The 18,725-nt window shown below is 59.3% G+C and overlaps 1 protein-coding gene across 2 annotated transcripts in view; it reads left to right on the top strand.

The window, feature by feature from the left end:
• NRXN2 (neurexin 2) overlaps positions 1–18,725 on the top strand; it is a gene marked incomplete at its 5' end in the record, with an annotated part of 99,964 nt that overhangs the window by 60,342 nt on the left and 20,897 nt on the right. Inside the window, 3 exons of one of the 2 annotated variants that reach the window (XM_079929162.1) lie at positions 2,001–2,241; positions 9,688–9,869; positions 14,546–14,717. In XM_079929162.1, coding sequence (XP_079785288.1) covers positions 2,001–2,241; positions 9,688–9,869; positions 14,546–14,717 — 595 coding nt within the window. Of the gene's footprint in view, positions 1–2,000; positions 2,242–9,687; positions 9,870–14,545; positions 14,718–18,725 lie in introns of those variants that run through there. The other variant, XM_079929163.1, reaches the window with a different exon arrangement.

Genomic DNA, 18,725 nt, shown 5'->3' on the forward strand with positions numbered 1-18,725 from the left:
CAGCCCCTCCCTCCCCTTTTGCACCTGCTTCCTTTTGCCCTTTCTTCACCACCTCTCCTTCTCACACTATGACACTCCTTCTTTGCCTCCTTCCAGGTCCCATCTCTACCTCCCTCCCTCTCTACCTTCAGCATCTCCCCCCCTCAGCCCCCCCCAGGCCCCATGCCGAGGTGGCATCCAGAGGAAGGGAAGAAAGCCCCCCTGCACTTATCTCTGGGCCTGTGACACGTGCTTCCCAGAGGTGTCCCAAAGTCTGGGAGGGGGCAGATCTCAGTGGAGGGGCCCCTAGAAAGAGAAGTGACTTCCTCAGCTGGACATAAGTGGCCCAGGAAGGGTTTTGTCACAAGTGGGCCACTCAGTGGATAAGTATCCTGGAAACTCCCCTCCCCAGAGGTAGAGGTTGAGGCAGCGGGAGGGGCAGGGGAAGTGGACAGGAAGGATTGGAGGAGTCCAGGAGGGTGTGTGTGTGGGGGAGGGGAGCACCCTTTTGGAGAGGTGGCGAGGGACTCTGTGTGTGGCATGTCTTACTCTGGAGCACCTTTGAGCCTCTGGGTGCGTTGTCTGTGTGCGTATGGGTGACCCTGTTTTTGGAGGGTGAGCTGGAGGGAGCCGTCCGTGTGTACGTTGGCTGTTCATTCATTACCTGTGACCAAACATGTATGTGTGTGCGCATGTATTGCCTCCGTGAGCATGTGTACACGCTCGGCTGAGTGTGAGTTCGTGTGCCAGTGCCTATGAGCACATGTATGCATGTATGTATCTGAGCTTATGTGTGCGTGCGTGCACACTGATGCCTGTATGGGCACGTGGGTGTCTCCATACCCGAGGCCGTCCACATCCTAGCGTGCACGTGTGTTCCGAGGCGTGCGTGCAGAGGTGGCGCGGTGTCCACATCTCTGCGCCCTGGACCAGCGAGCATTCCTGGGGTTCGTCCAGGTGGGGGGGAGGGAGGAGGTGGGAGAGAGCGGCCTCTTCTGCTAGCCTCAGTCCTGTTCAATTATTCAGCAGGTCCCCTTCTCCGGAGGGGGCGGGAGGGGAGCGCGCGCCAGGGCGCGGGGGAGAGGCGGGGCTCGCGCAGAGGAGAGGCGAGCCCCGAGCGGGCTAGCCGGGAGCCGCGCGGCGGAGCTGCCCAGCGCCGCCCGCTGATCGGGAGCCGCCCGGGTCCCTCCGCCCTGCCCCCTCCTTCTCCCGCGCTCCTCCTCCCCTCGCCTCCCCTCGCCTCCCCTCTCCACTCCGCTCCTTTCCTCCCTCCTCTCTCCCTCCCTCTCCCTTCCAGCCCTCTCAGCCTCTGCAGCAACACTCCGCTGCCTCCATCTCTCCGCCGGAATCTAGCAGGCTCGCGCCTTTCCTCTGCTCAGCCCCGCTCCCCTCCTCTCCTCTCCCCTCCTCTCCTCTCCCCTCCTCTCCTCTCCCCTCCTCTTCTCTCCCTTCATTCCCCCCTCACCCGGATTTGCTTCCCTTCTCTCTTCTCCCGCCCCCCCTCCCCCGGCCCCTCCCTCCTTTCCCCTGTCTCCGTCGGGCGGCAGCGGCAGCGGCAGCGGCCCTAGCCTCCGTCGGTCTCCCGCTTCTCTCCTCCAGTCCCCCTCCTCCCCGGCTCGGTTTTTCTGCAGGATTTCCCCCGCTCTCCCCTCCCTGCTTGGCCCCCGCGCCTCCCCTACCTCTCCACCCGGCACCATGCCCCCTCCCCCGGGCGCTCCCCCGGGTTTCTGACGGCTCTCTGCGCCGCTCCGACCCCGCCGGGATGCGGGGAGACCCTTAGCTCCTCGCGATGGACCCAGGCGTCCTGGACCTTGGCGTTGCCACTCTGCGGACCCCGGATTTCCCGGCGGTATCCAGTTGATTTCGTTGGCTCGGGACCGAGGCTTGGGCTCTGGTTTTCCTTCTCTTCACCCCTACCCCCCTCCCGGGGCTCGGAGCCGGAGGGGGGCTTCGCGGGGCTACGCAGCCCCGCGTCCCTGCCCCCGGCCATGGGACTGTGAGGCGGCCGCCCCCGGGCCGAAATGCCCCCCGGGGGGAGCAGGCCGGGGGGGTGCCCGCGCCGCCCCCCCGCCCTGGCCGGGCTCGTGCCGCCGCCGCCACCTCTGCTGCCGCTACTGCTGCTGCTGCTGCTTGGGGCAGCCGAGGGGGCCCGGGTCTCCTCCAGCCTCAGCACCACCCACCACGTCCACCACTTCCACAGCAAGCACGGCACCGTGCCGATCGCCATCAACCGCATGCCCTTCCTCACCCGCGGCGGGCACGGTAAGTGGCGCTGCCGATACCGGCCGGCCGGCTGGCTCCCGGGGCCTCCCGTGTGCGCGGCCCTGGCCCCCGCGGGCCGCACCCCAGCCCGTGAGGGCCGAGGCCCGGCCCCTCGGCCCTGCGGGCCCGCATCCCCTCACCTACCATCTTCGGTTCCCAGCATCTCAGCCCCACCCTCGCCTCTCCATCACAATCCCCCCACCCCGTCCCTTTATCATCCTCATCTCTTCATCACTTTCATTCCTCGCCTCACCTTTACCTCCGAATCCCTATCTCTGGTTTGTTATCACCCTCCTGTTTAGGTCCCCTCACCACCTCCCCATCTGTCCTTTCATCCTCTCTGCCCAGCTCTCCCTTCCGTTTCTCTTGTCTTCACCTCCTCCATCCCTGCCCCTTATCATTTCTCCACCTGGCTTAGCTCCACCTCTGCCTCACCGTCGCCTTCCCACTGCTGGTCCAGCATCTCTGTACCCATTATTTTCTTATCTTTGTCCCCCACCAACCTCTCACCTCTGTCCCACCTATCATCTCTGGCTCAGACGTGTTCCATCTCTGCCTCTTTCACCTCTTCATATCTGTCTCTATTTTACTTCTGTTCCTCCAGCAACTGTCCCGTCTTTGTCCTGTCTTTCCCCTGTTACTGTCCTTCCACCACCTCCAAGCAGTCACCTCACTCCACTGTCCCATTATTCTCCCAGCCTCATGCCCTGAATCTCCGGTTTCTCCTCTCCACACCTCTTCATTTCTGCCCTACCTCCACCCCTGATCCTCAGCATCTCCCACCTCCCACTATTTGAATTTCTGTTCCCCTATCCCAGCCTCCCCATCACCTCCAGAGTCAGTCCTCTATCACTTTACACTGACTATCACCTCTTATCTCAGCGCCCCCTCCCATAACCTTCCATCTCAAAACCTACTTCCTCTTCCCTCTCAGACTCCATCACCTTCCATTTCTGACCTCTATCACTTCTGGTTTCTGCCCTTTGTGGGTTTGCTGGCCCTCCCAGCCCAGTCCCTTCATCACCTCATACCTTAGACCTCTAAGATTCTCTGGATGCCATCTCTTCCCATCTCTGTACCTGCCACCTTCCATCTCTGTCTTCCGTATTATGTGTACCTCCATCACTTCCCGTTATTGCATCCCCATAACTTCCAATCTCTGCCCTCCCCACTACCTCCCATGTGTGTCCCTCTTCACGTTTTATTCCATGTCAGACTCCATCACTTCCCATCTCAGTCTCTCCTTCACATTTCATCTCAAATCTCCTGTTACCTACCATCCCAGAGACCCCCATCACCTCCCATTTTAGTCCACTTCCCTTCTCTGTACTCCACATCACCTCCCATCTCTGTACCTTGCTATCACTTTCCATAGGGTACCACCGTTTCTGTACCTCTCTCACCTACCATATGGTGCAACTCATCACCTCCCATCTCTGTACCTCCATCACTTCCCATCCATATACTTCATCACCTTTCATCTTCGGTCCCCATCTCATCCCTCCAACACTCACCGTTTCTGTACCTCCATTACTTCCCATCCCTATATCCTCATCACTTCCTATACCTGTCCTCCCATCACTTCCCATCTCTGAACCCCTATCACCTCCCATCTTCGCACTCTGACATCTCCATGCTTCCATCACCTTTTATCTTGACTCCCATCACTGTGCCTTCACCAGTTCTCACTCTGTACCTTGTTGCCTCTAATTTCTGTATTCCCATCACTTCCATTTCTATTCATCCATCCCCTCTCATATTTTTTTACTCCATTTTTGTTCTGCCCGCATCTTTCATGCCTGTATCTTCACTTCCCATCTATGCCCTCATGGCCTTCTATTTCTGCACTCATCTCTGCCTCCCCATCATTGTTCTACATCTGTCCATCCTTGCTTCCCAATCTTTGTTCCCCCATATCACTTTCAGTCCTTCCACCCCTTTTCTACTCTCCTTCCCCCTTTTTTCCTAGTTCACCTTTATCTTCTTCATGTCTCTACTTTCTCTTCATCCAGTTCTCAGGAGCGGCCTCTTCCAACACTCTCCTTCATTCCTTTCCTCTCCCTTGCCCAGCAGAGTGTCCCTGGCTAGCCCCTGTCCCAGCTGGGGTCCTCTCTGTGCAATGCTCTCTAGACTCCTTGCTCCACTTCCCCCCACACACCTTGCACCTGACTTTAACTCCCCTTTTCTCCCTGCGAGCAATCTGGCCCTGTTTGCCTTTCACCGTCCCCTTCATCATCCCTTCTGACTCCCTTGAGGCTCAGTCCCCAGAGACACCCAGATAGGACATGGTCTTTCTGGGCAATGAGGAGAGGCATGAAGGGACAAGAGAAGAAAGGCTATTGGGGGAAATCATGGTGGGGGGAAGAGGAGAGGAGGTGAAAGGGGAAAGGAAAGGAGAGAGGGGCTGGCCCAGGGGAGCTGAGCAGATTGGAAGGAGGGACCTGGGAGCCAAAGTGCCAGAAGAAGGCTCCGTGAAGGAGTTGGAGTCGGGATGCAAAGAGCTGGGGGAGAGGGAGAGAAAATGGAGGAAAGAGCTTGTGGGGGGGGTGTTGGGGGAACCTATGGAATGTTGGTGCTGGGATGGCCTCAGAGACTCCCTTGCTGTGCAGAGGAGACAAACAGCCCCAAGAGGGCCGATGGCTGCCGAGGACCACGTGGAAGCAGAGGAGGTGGAGGGTGCTGCAGGGCCGTGATGGAAGGTGGTGGGGAGACCGAGTGGAGGAGCCCGAGAACGGTCAGGCAGTGAAGAGGAAGGAAGAGGGTCAAAGGACGGATAGAAGAGGAGGGAGGAGGCCAGCTGTCATGGCTGAACCTCACCTGGGCGCACCTCAGATGTGGGGGGAGGCGACAGGATGGGCTTCTGCTGGGACCCCATGCTTGGGTAGAGGAAGAGGCCAGCTTGGGAGACCTTTGTAGGCCAGGGGAGACCCTTCCTTTCTGTGCCAGATGAAATCTTCCTGGCTGCACCCAGTGTGAGAAGCCTCTCTTTCCTGCACCTGCGTCTCCACTTCCCGACTCTTTGCGTTCTTCCTGCATTCCTCCTTGCCTTCCTTCCCTCCTCTCCTCACTCTTTCCTGCCTTTCCCTTTCCACCCTCAACCCCACCCGTTACATAATATCCCTACTGACCTGCCGGACACTCACTGACACTCCTGCACCTGATGTCAGTCTGAGCTTGGGAGGACCAGTACACCCGGGTCCTAAAAATGGCCTGAGGGGGAGACACTCTCCTGATCCTTGACCCTGATTCTAGTTTCAGAGCCCTTTACGAGCCTTGCAGCCCCTGACCTTCATTTCTTGTACCCTCTGAGGCCAGGAATAGAGGGGTCAATCCCGGTTCGGTTCTGAGTCAGGAGTTTCCACGGGTTCTGGATTCATCACTCCAGCTTCTAAAGGGGGCTGGCATTTCATCTGATTTGCTGGATATGGGTGTGTTCACTTGGATTTCTGACTGGATGTCTTATGGCCAAGAACAGGCTTAAGAATTGAGGGGCTATTGTTCTGGGATCAAGAGCGACCTGAGCCCAGGGCTCTGGACCTGGAGAGATAACCCCGCGGACTGTGAGGGTCTGTATTCAGAGAGCTGGCGTGGGCTGTGGGCACCCAGGACTGCGGCTTTCCTGGATGGTACAAGACGTTTTATCCTCTCATGATTCGAGATCCACCAGAAGGTTTTTGTCATGGCTTCTGATGCGGCAGGGACAGGCAGACAGAGGGTCTGCACGTGTAGTTTGAACCACAGGGGCAGCACTGCATGGGTGGTTTTTCACATGGGATGATTATGTTGTTTGGGTCTGGGTAAGCTAACCATTATTAATGGTTGGTTGGGGTTTTTCTTTTTTTTTCTAGAATGCAGGTGTGTGGGAATTGTACAGAAGATTCTTGATCATTTAGTGTTCTATTGGATCAGTGAATTTCTGGGTCCAGGAGGCATTGAGGGGACTATGTTGGGTGTGGGCAGAAGGTTCCAGGCCAGGGCCTTTGGGTGGTGGCCACTTGGGCCTGGGGCATTTTGTGTCTGGCCAGAGGCTGTCTTGCCTTGGGCTTCAGGGCTGCTCCCCACCCTTCCACACTGCAATGTTGTGTACTTTGAAGCTCACTAGCGTTTTCCTGGGGAGGTCAAAAACAATGGGTCTGGACCACCCTAGGGCAACATAATGGGCCTTGGCTTTGGCCCCTTTCTTCTCTGGAGCCCTCTCCGGAACCTTTCAGAGGTTCTAGCTGTGGTTCGGTGTCCTGGGCTCCATGTGCCTTCGCCCCCCGACCCAGGACGCCCGGTGGCCAGGGCAGAGGACGGCTTGCGGAGTGAGAGGCGGGAGGCGCCTACGCCTACGCAGCGCGGCGGGGTGGGACGGGGAGGGACCAGGCGGAGTCCCGCCCCTCCGCCCGCGTTCATCCCAGCCCGAGCCCTGTGCGCCCGGGCTGGAGCGGGGTGCCGGGGAGAGAAATGTCTCCACAGGGTAATTAGTGCCGCCCCAGTCCGATAAACCATTCATCCTTCACCTCTTCGGCCCAACAAGTGTCTCTCCACCCGATCCCCCCACCGTGTAATAAACGCCCTTAGGCTTTAACAGGCCAGCCCCCCCGGAAAAAACTGGCGGCAGTGGGAGAGCAGCTGTGTAATAAATCCCGGGGGAGGCCCGGCCGAGCAGGGCCCTGGCTGGGGACTGGGGGAGGCTGGGGCGGGGGTGTGCGGCCCGTGCGCCATGGGCCTCGGGGGCGGGGACCCGTGCGCCTGTCCCGTCCTGCGCAGTGCCAGCCAGCCGCTGCCCTCGCCGCCTGCCAGGGCCCGTCATTGTGCGCTTACCGCCGTGTTTCCCGGCTGTCTCCTGTCTGGGGTCTGCCTCTCCACACTGGGTCTTTGTGCGCAGCTGGCTGCGTCGTGGCCTGTGTGTGGGTGCGGGGTCTGCGGGGTTGGAGCACCCGCCCCGTCTCTGATCCCTCCGGCCTCACTGCCCTATGGGGCATTGGGCGTGCTCGCTCCGCGCGCCCTCTCCGGGCTCAGCCTGATGTGCTGTCTGGGTTCCTGGGGTGGGAAAGTGAGGAGAAGGGGCCTCCTTTCCCCTAGACCTGGGAGATTTGGGAGGCTCCAGGTAGATGGAGTTTCTTTCGCTGGTCTGAGGGATCGAGAAACCCAGTAAGCCCCTCCTGCGTCTGACTGGGAGGCGCTGGAGCCCAGGGGGTGAGAGGCAGCAGCCTCAGGTCTGGGAAGCAGGGAGGGGTGTATGTGCAGGAGGGTCAGCATCTTAGCGCCCCTGGCCCTCCTCACCCCCCAAATTTTGTACATGCAGCTTGTGAGTGAGTGGAGGGGGAAGGGAGGACCCTGGCTATTACGGTTACCATGGAAACAGCCGATTTTCCAGAGTGCTGCAGTGTTGGGAGTGGAGAGACCGTTGCTGACTGAGGCCTACCCTGCTCCTAGCCTTCGGGCCCTGCCCTGTCCAGGCAGTGACCTGCTGGAGGCGGGTGTGTGGCTCACTGCCCCAGTCCAGCTCTCCACCCTGATCCTGGGACCCCATCCTGAGAGTTCAGATCTCACCACTGAGCCTCCGGGGCCCTCAGGTAGGAAGCATCCCTCAGTTTGGAGGGGCAGAGCCGAGCTCCCTCTAGCTTCTGCGCGGGGACTTTCCCTGCAATGTGCTGTGGCAAGATATCAGTTAATTGACATCAAGGTGGTTCTTTCCCACCTGCCTTGCCCCCCCGGGAGTCACCTCTCCCCTCTAGCCTTGCCTGGGGAGACCGAGGGCCCTGATGACAAGCGCTCTGGGTGACAGCTCCTGCCCCCCCAGCCCCAGCCCCCTGCTGGCCTCGCTGCCTCTCTGCAACCCAGGCAACAGCCTTCCCTTCTCAGCTCCTCCTGGGCCGGCAGATGGTGCCTCCCTCCAAGGCACTCAGGAGTCCCCTCTCCTTCGGGGGCCTAGGAGCTTCCTGGGATAGAGACCCCTGATCCCCGATTGCCCAAACTACAGTGGGGTTCCCAGTCCCTGAGGTGAGAGACCCCAAGGTGCCTGAGAGGCCTGGCCTTAGTGTTACCAGCTTGGCTGCCATCTTGGCAGAGCGCTTTGGCTCCAGGGAAGTACCCCAGGCCTTCCCTGACCCGGACTTCCCATCCCACCCAGAGCTCTCCCACCCCCAAGGCCTTGCTTTTCTCCCAGCCTGCTCCAGGCTTGTGCCCTCACGCCCCATCTGCCTCTCTCCTTCTCTCTGGATAAGTCCTCCCCTGAACCCCTCTACCCGCAAGAAGTGCTTTGAGAGGAGTTGTTAGTGGCTAATTATTTAATTAAGCATTTTATGAGTCTCATCTGCTCCATTTATGTTCTAAAGAATGCAAGATTGTTGTCTTTCCTTCTCTGAAGGCCCCAGAGTACTAGTCCTCTAGGCCTCCCAGACAAAGCTCCCTTCCCGGAAACTGGGCGACCGGCCCTGACTCCTGCCTCCACCCTGGCCATCAGTCTGCCCCCACCCCCAGGGAGCCCAGGCAGCCGCAGGAGGGAACAAGGCGACTAATAGGGTTTATTTTGGGGCTGAGATCGTTAGGGACCTCACACCCGCCCCGGCAGCAGCCGGATGGCAAAGAGGAGACAGAGGGGGAGAGAGGGTGGGATGGGAGAGGGTAGGGAGAGGGATCTCTTCATCATCTCTGGCTCCCACTCTCCCGCCTTCTCTCACCTACACCCCTCTCTGTCCCTCTCTGTCCATCTGTCTCTCTGCCTCCTTCCTCCTCTGGCTGTCAATCTCTACCCCCCCACCCCCTTGTCTGTCTCTTCTTTTCTGGGCAGGGCTCCAGGACCCCCCCTCCCCCCACCCCGTTTTGGCACCCAGGCAGCCCCCTAGCTGGGAGTAGAAGCAGGGAGTCCGGGCAAAGTGGGACCAGGATTTGCAGGGGCTTGGGAGGGGGTGGGGAGCAGGCGCTGGAGCGGGGCCAGCCTGCAGGCTGTGAGTCAGAGCGAACAGCCCCTGCTCTTCCGGCCGCCATCGCCTGGGGCTGCTTTTGCCTTGGTGCCTGCTCAGCTCAGGCCCCACACAAGTACACACCTCGAACCTGTCACCTCTGCCAGCCCTGGGAGCAGCCGAATGGCTCAGGCCCAGGCCCCTTGGGTCCTGCCCGTCCCTGGCGATCTTCTCTGTCCCCTTGCAGCCAGCCTCTCTCCGGGCTCTCTCTCTCTGTGTGTCACTCTCTCTATTACCTCTCTGTTTTGCTGTAATTAAAGCTAGAATTCTTGATGAGGCGGCTACATCTGTCTGCGCGCTTGCACGGGCTCCCACCCAGGCACCCGCCTGTCAACTGTTCCCTAGGAGGGCAGGGCCTGGTGGCCGCTGTGGGTATCACAGTTGAAGCCCCCGTACCCTAAACCTGGTGTCCCAGTGCTCTGGTCACAGCCCCAAGGACCTGCTAATCTCGCCCTCCTGACCTCGTATCTCTGTCTCCCTTTCCTTCTCTCTGCAGCCGGGACCACATACATCTTTGGGAAGGGGGGAGCGCTCATCACCTACACATGGCCTCCCAACGACCGGCCGAGCACGAGGATGGACCGCCTGGCCGTGGGCTTCAGCACGCACCAGCGGAGCGCCGTGCTGGTGCGGGTGGACAGCGCCTCCGGCCTCGGGGACTACCTGCAGCTGCACATCGTAAGGACGCGGGGCTGGCACCCCCGACCCCCCAGCCTTCTGCCCCGAATCCACTCAGTCCTCTCTTGCCATGGGACCAGCACCTCGCATCTTTCCCTCCCGTGGAGCCCTCAGAACCTCTGTTCCCTGAGTGCTGGGGTTTCCAGTCTGTGGTTCCGCACCTGAGACCCATTCTCCTCCCGGTTGTTCACTGAGGCCCCCAGAGCCACCTCCGCTCACCTGAAGCTCCCCAGCTCCCCACCCTGAGACCTCAGGGGCTTCCTTGAGCCTTCCCGGCCATTCTCCTGCAGACTGTGGGAACATCCCCACCTTGTGACTGCCCTGGGCTGCTGCCTGCTCACTCCTGCACCGCCTATGCCTCCCACTGTGTCCTGCACCTTTTCCTGTCCCCTCCTTCGGGCCTCCCTGCCCTTGATTACTGTTCCCATGACCTTTGCCCTCCCAGCCGCCCCCTTACCCGGCCTCCCTTACAGCCCTTCTGGCCATAGCCCTGCTCATTCCTCCCTGACCTCGGCCCTACCCCACATCTCTGCTCTGGCCTCCGGTCCCGCTCAGCTCTGCTTTTCTCTGCCCAGCTCCCCTCCTCGCCCTCTGCTGCTCCCCACTGCCTCCCTCTAGGCCCCCCGCCATGCCTGTGGCTCCTCTTTTCACAGTTTCCATCCTAACTCTGGTCTTCGGGCGGCCCCTTTTCTTCCCCCTCTCTGCTCTGGCCCCACACACTTCCCTGTGGCCTCAAGCCTTGCTCCATTTCATTTGTGCTCTTAGCCTCTCCCCTGCCCCCGGCCCACTGTCTTAACCCTTGGGCCTCTGACCTCAGTCTCCATTTTCCACCTATGCAGCCGCTTACGGCCCCCTCCCTTCCCTGCCCGCATCCCACATGGTGACCCTGGCCAGGACCCCGAGCTGGGAGGGTCGAACAGGCTGGCCAGGCTCTGTGTGCTGGAAGGGTCTGAGTGGGGGGCCCTGAGCTTTCAGGGGAGCGAGGGAGCCAGGGGAGAAGGCTCGTTTGGGCTCTGGCCCCTCCTTACATGACAGCTTTGCAGGGTCCCCAGCCTGCACACCCCTTCCCCGACACGAGGGAGGGAAGGAAGGAGGTCTGAGGAGAGATGGACCGTGGACAGAGCGGAGCTGGAGTAGAAGTGGCAGCTGATGGACACCGGGCCTGGGAGGCCGGGCAGGGAAACGAGGGGGAAAGGAAAGCAGAGTAAGGAGTAGCCTGGGGAGAAGGCCTGCAAGTTCTGTGCGTGTGAGCGTCTCCACCTGCGTGAGAGGCAGTGCGGACGGTGACTGTATGTGACAGTGTGGGCCCCGTGCACGTTGATCGTGTCAGGAGTGCTGGGGGGCGGCGCCGTGGGGGACAGTCTCGTGGCCTCTGATCGGGTGTGTCGCTCTATATTTGTATTTCTTGGCAGTGTGGCGTTTGCTGCTGTTTCAGTCTCCTGACTCTGCGTGGCAGGTGTGACTGTGTTTCCGGGTCCCTCTCTGTGAGTGAGGGCTGCTGCTCTCTCATCACATAGTCCTGAGAGGTGGTGTGTGGCTTTGGAGCAGATGCCTGGGTTTGAGTCCCAGCTCTGCCGCGTCCTTGCTCTGCCCTAGTGCATCACCTTGTGTCTCCGAGCCTCAGTGTCCTCATCTGTGTAATGGCATGATAAGCGGACAGAGATGCTCGCAGGTTTAATAAGCGAGACCATGTATATAAAGCACTGAGGACACTCCTTGCCCAGCCCGTAGGAAGCACTGTGTCCACTAATGTCCTGAGCACCTGTGAGCATCCGCCTGGGTGAGCAGATCTGTGGGTGCACTGTGTCCGCCTCATTTGACAACTTCTGTTGATATGCCTGAAGGTTTAGGGGACAGGGTTCCCCAGTGCTGAGGAGAAGGGGCAGGGGGATCAGGGTGCAGGGAGAAGGAGTCTCCTTTGCTCTCCCAGCAGTTGCCCACAGCCCTCGCCTGGTGCCGGGTTATGGAGGAACGAGGGTTATGGAGGAACGAGGGTTATGGAGGAACGAGGCCTGGTGCCTGGTGCCTGGTGCTGTAGCCGGCGGGGCGGGGCGGGGCGGGGCGGGGCTGCCCCTGGGATGAGGAGCCTGGCGAGGGTCGGGGGCCCTGGAGGAAGCGTGGGAGCCATGAGAGAGGTCAGCTCTGAGGGGAGAGCTGGGCACCCGACGGGCTGAAGCCCCCTGGGGCAGCCCCCAAGCCCCCTTCTCCCCTGGTGACATATCAGCTCCCACCGCCGCGTCATTAGCAGCTCTCAGAGAGTGGGGAGGCGGCAGCAAAATGAGAGAAAAGCAATTTGACGTTTCTAATAAAGCGTCGCTCCACTTTGCCAAATTAATTTTGACTCCCATAATTATTTGCTGTAGGAGCGGCCTCGTTCTCCCACCGCCGCCTAATGAGGTAATTGGGGAATTAGGAATTAATGACTTTAAAAGAAGTGACAACTGACTTCACGTGGGGAGCAGCTCTGGGAGCTGCCTCTCCCCTGGAGTGCACGGCTCTGGGCTCTGGGCTCGGCTGCCTCCTAGGAAACGCAGGTGTCCTGCCTTCCAGCCGCCCTGGACAGCCCTCTGCCATCCCGGCTCCCAGACCACTTCTGCTCCTTGACCGTTGTCACCACCCAGCTGAGCCTCGTGGGGAGAAACCCTCAGAGGCACCCAAGGGGCTGGTGCTGTTCTATGACTGACAGTAGTACTGAGGTCTGTTCCTCTCACGTGGGGAGCAGAGACCACCCCTTCTCCCTGGATGTCGTCAGTCTGTGGGTGGTGGATGAGTGCGGCTTGCTAGTACCCTTTGTTAGGCAAGCTCGGCCTCAGTTTCCCTGCTTTGCTGCATCTGAGGGACGCTGCACGTGTATGACTCTGTGTGTGTGTGTGTGTGAGTGTGTATGACTCGTGTGTGTGTGTGTGTGTGTGAGTGTGTGTGTATGACTCTGTGTGTGTGTGCGCGTGTGTCTTTCCCAGGTTCTAGGAGGGGGAGAACTGGACCCACAGTGGGGAAGGGATAGGGTGTGGATCTTCAAGTGGGCCACGGCTGCACGTCCTGCCCCCCCCAGCTCTCTCTGCAAAACCCCAATCCCTGCCGCGTCTGTGAGTCACCCCATCCCCACACCCAGGGCCACCAAGTCTCTCAGCCGTGTTGGATGCTGGAGGTGGCAACTAAATGCTTCCTCATGCCCAGGCCGGACTGCAACAGTCTTTCAGGAAGACTCCAGGAGTGTAGTGTCTTCCGTGCTGATCTGGTCCCCGTGACTGTGTGAGCCTGCGCGAGTGTCTGTCCTGTGTGGGAGGAGGGGTGCAGGAACTCAGGAGGCCGAGTTCGGGGGTGCTGCTGGGTAGTACAGGGAATGGAATAAGGGCTCAGGTTTAGGGCCGAGTGGGCCTTCCACTGGCTTCTTTAGACGTCTTTGGTCTTGAAGGAAGGTTGGCCTCAGTAGCCTCTCAGATCACCCCCACCTCCAGCACCCTGAGTCAGTGTCTCCCGAGACTGGCAGGCAAAGCGGGAGGGAGCACTTGGCTTTGGAGTCAGGCCAACTGGGGTTCAAATCTGGGGGTCCGTCCTTATGAGTTGTGAGATTGGGGGAGGTTACTTAGCCTCCCTGAGCCTCAGTTTCCCCCTCAGTAGAATGGGATGCTGTCTATTCCTCAGAGGGTTGCTGTGGGGATGAAGACAGCATGTGTGTACAGTACCCACAGAGGACCTGGCACCATTTAGGGGTTCAGTGAGGCTCTCCCTCTCACCCTGGCACCATGGACAGAACTCTTCCTGGGCTGGATCCTGGGTGGCCTCTGAGGGTTCCCTATGCAGGTCCGCTCTGGAGCCTGGGCCTGGGAGAGGTTGCTCAGACTGACTCTTTGCTCCCCTTCTCCAGGCCTCAGTCCCTGTCTTTCCTCTTCCTGTCGCTTCCCAGCTGCTGGCCCTATCCTCTACCATTACACCCCCAAGCTAACCTTCCCTTAATAAGCCCAACATGGTTTGTCTTCTTGATCTCTTTCTATACCTGACTCCCTCCAAAACACACAGTCCAGACCCTGCGCCTGTGCCCCCTTGACTGCAAAGGGGCTGCCCCCGCACTCAGGCCTGACCTCCATGGGCTGACACCTGCCAATGCCCTGGTGCCAGAGCCCTCAGGGACTCGCCCAGTGCAGAACATGCAGGGGAGGCGAGGGTTGAGCTTGGAGGTGTGAGGAGTGGGGAGGCCAGACCCTCCTCAGGCACAGGGCTGGCTTCTGTGGATTTCTCTGTTGGCTGTGCCTTGGTGAAGCCTCCACCTTCTGTGGTCCCACTGGTCCTGGGTTCCTCTTGGTCGTCCCTGTCTGGGGCCTGGAGGCTCAGTGGCCTTTGCATGGAGGAGGTGCCCTGTGAACATTTTGATTGAACCAAAAAGCAACAGGCAGGTGTGGTCAGTGGAAGTGCTCCAGGCCCATGCTGTGCACCCCACGGCTTCCCCAACCTCTCTGAGCCTCAGTCACTCCCTTGCTTGCATATGAGGCAGGGAGGGGACAAGCCTGCCCACCTCCTTGGGCAGGTGAAAAGGTCCAGTAAAGACGCGGCTGGGAGGTGTGTTGTAAAGCTGTTAAATGCCGCCGAGCTGGACCGGTGGTGTTCACAGGTGGAGTTCTAGAAGGAGTGAACGGTCTCTCCCTCCGGATCCCTGACCTCTACCTCCCTGTCCCCAGGACCAGGGCACCGTGGGGGTGATCTTTAACGTGGGCACGGACGACATTACCATCGACGAGCCCAACGCCATCGTGAGCGACGGCAAATACCACGTGGTGCGCTTCACTCGAAGCGGCGGCAATGCCACCTTGCAGGTGGACAGCTGGCCGGTCAACGAGCGGTACCCGGCAGGTAGGCGGCGCGGGGCGCAGGGGAGGTGCGGGGCAGGGCGGGCGGGGCGGCCTCTGATAGGAGAGCTGCCTGCACCGGGGGCGGGGTTAAGTGGCGAGGCTTTCGGCTGCGGGAAAGGCGTGGCTTGTAGGGGCGGGACGATGGCGGGGCAGGGCTAAAGGGAAAAGTTGGGATTTGTAGGGTGGGGGCGAGACTGTGGGAGTGGGTCAGCTAGGAGGAAGGCGGCACAGCTGAACAGGGAAGGATGCAAGGTCAGGGTCCAGTTTGTGGATGGGGGAGGAGAGGAGGGAAGGAAGGTAGAAGTAGGGAGAGTCTGTCGTAATTGAGGGAAGGATGAGTTGAGAAAAGAGGGACAGGCGGAAATGGGGAGGCAGATGCAGAAACCAAAGAGAGAAGATCCAGAAGTAACCCAAAACGGATCTTGGCAAGGAGGCAGGACTGTTCCCAAGGATAGAACCAAGGCAAGAACCCAGGTCTTTACAAAGAGCAAGTCAAAGGTTCATATTAGGTGATCTCGATAAAGGAAGAGAAGTAACCATGGAGACCCAGAGAAAAGGAACCCCAGGGTCTCAAGAAGTAAGGGACATGGTGAAAAGGAGAGAGCGACAAGTGACAACGAGAGCAAAAAATAGGTCAAGTGCCTTCAACAAACCTTCATCGACAACCTACTAGTATCAGGTCCTGTGCCGCGCCCTGAGGACACAGCATACAGCCCCTGCTTGCAGGGAGCTCGCGGTCTTGGGGCTGGGGGAGCACGGGGATGCAAAGAGACCCAGTTCAACAGTGTGACAGCTGTGGTGGCCGAGGACAAACCAAGGTCTGAGGAGCACAGGGGAGGGACAGAAATGAGGACCTGAAAGAAATGAGGAGGCAGAGACTCTGCAAGAATCTGAGGGAGGCAGAGAAAGAGCCTCAGAGTGAGAGGAAACCAGAGGAGGAGCAAGGGAGCGAGATGGAAATAGTCACCCAGACAGAAGCGGAGACGGAGGCAGCTCCCAGAGGGGTGCAGGGAGATATATGGAGCCGCTGTCGTGCAGACCCAGCCAGCGAGAGAGGAGGTGGCCAGAGCCTTGGGAGGGAGAGGAAGAGAGCCCCAGTGCGGGAGATGAAGAGGGAGGGGAAGTGGAGGTACTGCAGAAGAACCGCAGAAACACAGAGATGTGGAGATACAGGCTGAGCAGCACTGCAGAGTCACACGCGCGGGTGCCGACTGAGAAGCAGCCCCTGAGAAGCAGAGAGAGCGTCTTCGGGCTCAGCCCCTCTCCTGGCAGAAGTGATGCCCAGAGAAGCTGCCCCGTGCTGGCTGAGAGAGCCGTGGGCAGAAGGACAGTGAGAGGTTCAAGTGCACAGACCCTCATGGACCCGCTTACATGCTAGGATGAAAACGCCAGTGTGGGCTCACGGCTCACAGCCGTGTAGGCTTGTACCCAGACGCTTTCAGGCAGGCCCTGGAAATAGAGAGAACCACACGGGCCCCTAGGAAACTCAGAGGCTGACAAACACACAGGCCAGCCCCAGACACACAGACAACTGCAGATATTCATACGGTCAGACAGACACGAGGTAAAAAAGAGCCCTACAGTGGGATGCCAGCTTACACCAGGGCCTGGGCACGTGTAGGGCAACTCAGGCACACAAACGCTCCCATGCTGAGTCCCACAGATGCGCAGACACTGACAGGCCAGGCTCTGCGGGCATCAGACTTCGCTCTGTCTTAGACACACACACCAGGGCCACCTTTGTAGCAGTGAAGACACCAGCCTACACTGGACAAGGCTGGACTTGGGGAGCATGAAGGCTTTACCATGTCAAGCCAGAGCTCCTCCCCTTGGAGCCCTGTAGGCTGGATGCGAGGTTAGAGGAGTCACGCCTTCTCTCCTCTCCTCAGGGACCCCTGGCTGGGGTACGGAAGGCCACTGGGTGCCCCCTTACCTGCCAAGCAGAGCACCCTGAGGGCCTGGTGGCTGCCTGTGTGCCCTGTGACAGCAGATCCCTTAGGAAAGCCGAGAGTCACCCTGAGCAACAGCAGTGTGCGTGGCCCAGACTCAGGGAGCTCAGAGACACAGCCCAGGGACTCCGAGTCAGCAGGACCAGGCTTTAAATCCTGGGTCTCCGACTGACAAGCTGTGTGACCTTGGACAAGTCATTTAGCTCCTCTGGATCTCAGTTTCTACCTGTGAAAGTTGGGGATAATATCTACCTCATAGCCGTACTGTGAGAGTTCCGTGAGATAACCTAAGGAGAGTGCTAGAATGGCGTGGCGTAGCAGAGGTGCTCAGAGGTGCTGTGTAAACGGAGCTTTTGTTAGAATTGTTATGTGTGCGGGTGAGACACACATACATTCTTCCCGTCTTCTCAGGACCCACACGCAAATACATGCCACACACACACACACAGACGCACCCACAACTATCCCAGTGCAGGTAGGTCCCTGAACGCCTCCTGCCCTCCTGCCTCTCTGCCTCTGTCTGTGTGTGCCCTCTCCCTCCCTTCCCCCATCTGACACTCTTCTGGCTACTATACTTCTCCTCCAGTGTCTTCTAGGGCCCCTCTCAGCCCCATCCCCAGGGCTGTGCTACCTCTAACAGAACACAGGACACTGCTGGTCACTTGCCAGTCTCTCCTGCTTGGCTGGGGCTCCCGGTGGTCAAGGACCAGACGTTCATCTTTGCATCTCCAGTACCCAGCACCAGGAACAGAACAGGCACTCAAGAAATGTTTGTTGAGTGACTAAACAAATGGGTGATCCATTTTTGTCTGAAACACAAGTGACCTGAATCTGTGGATTCAGAACCTGTGGAATCTGTGGGAAGGCAGGGTCTCATTGCCTCGTAAGCACCTAGGGAGGCCCCATCCATGCTCGTGTGAATACACCATGGGCTCATTAACGGGATGTGTACGCAGGCAGGCCCAGGCCCAGGCCCAGGTCTCATTGGGCAGGTAGTACAGCTGTGCAGTGGGAGATGAGAGGGAAAATGCCCCCGGCATGAATGTTACTGAAGATCGTGTAGGTGGTTTCAGTGGGTAGAGTGGCCAGATTTCCAAAGGAAATCATTTCCATTTCCACGGCTGCAGTTTGGGATCACCCACAGCCTTGGGGAAGAGCTCACAGGACACACAGACACAGACAGACAGACACACGCACACACACACACACACACACATCCTCCTTCCTCCCTGTGAGTGGAGAGAAGAGCAGGTGTGTATCCAGATGGGCAGCCAGGGTTGAGAGGAGGAGTGGAGGTTAGGAATCGTGGGGGGAGGAACCTGAAGGAGGAAGGCTCAAGTGGGAGCTGGACTGGGCTCCGCAGGGCTGGAAGGAGAGGGGACCTGAGCGGACAGGAGTCTGAGGGTCTTGGAGTGAAGCTGAGAGAGAGGGGAAGAGAGCAAGGTGCCGCCAGGCAGAGGAGGGCTGGGGCGCCTGTAGGGTGGACCAGGGGTGGAAGAGGTGAGATGCAAAGGGTGGGCGAGGCGGCTGGGTGACATCCAGCTGCCACAAGCAGGCACCTGTGCCCAGGGTGAGAAGCCGGAAGTGCCTGCAGTGAGAGCAGCTGGGGGCTTGGGGGGATTCAGGTGGAAGCTGGTGGTGGGGTGGGGTGGGGTGGGAGGTGAGGGGAAGCTGGGGGTTGAGCACAGAAGGTAAAGGGAGCCGAGGGGGCTTCGAGAAATGGTTGAAATCTCACTGTTAAATGCGTGTGCTGGGCCACCCCTTAAATGCCGCATAAACCCCCCGCTTAACCCATCCCTCCCACTTCTAAACAGCCCTCTAAACGCAGTAACCCGCCGGCCACCGAGGCCTCCCCACCCCCAACTTAAACCCGCTAAATGCCCCTCCCCGCCCCTCTGCCCCGCTCTGGGATGGGGAAGGAAGTGGGCAGACAGGGAGAGCACAGACAAACCTGTTTAACCTCTGACCTTTGACCTTCCAGCTGCCTTTTCTTCCTTTCCCCTTTCCTTTTCTTCTTTGTCCCTCTCTTTTTCTTTGGGTCACTCCCGCCCCCAGGGTGG

This window comes from Stenella coeruleoalba (assembly GCF_951394435.1).
Source record: "Stenella coeruleoalba genome assembly, chromosome: 8".
Classification (NCBI taxonomy): Eukaryota; Metazoa; Chordata; class Mammalia; order Artiodactyla; family Delphinidae; genus Stenella; species Stenella coeruleoalba.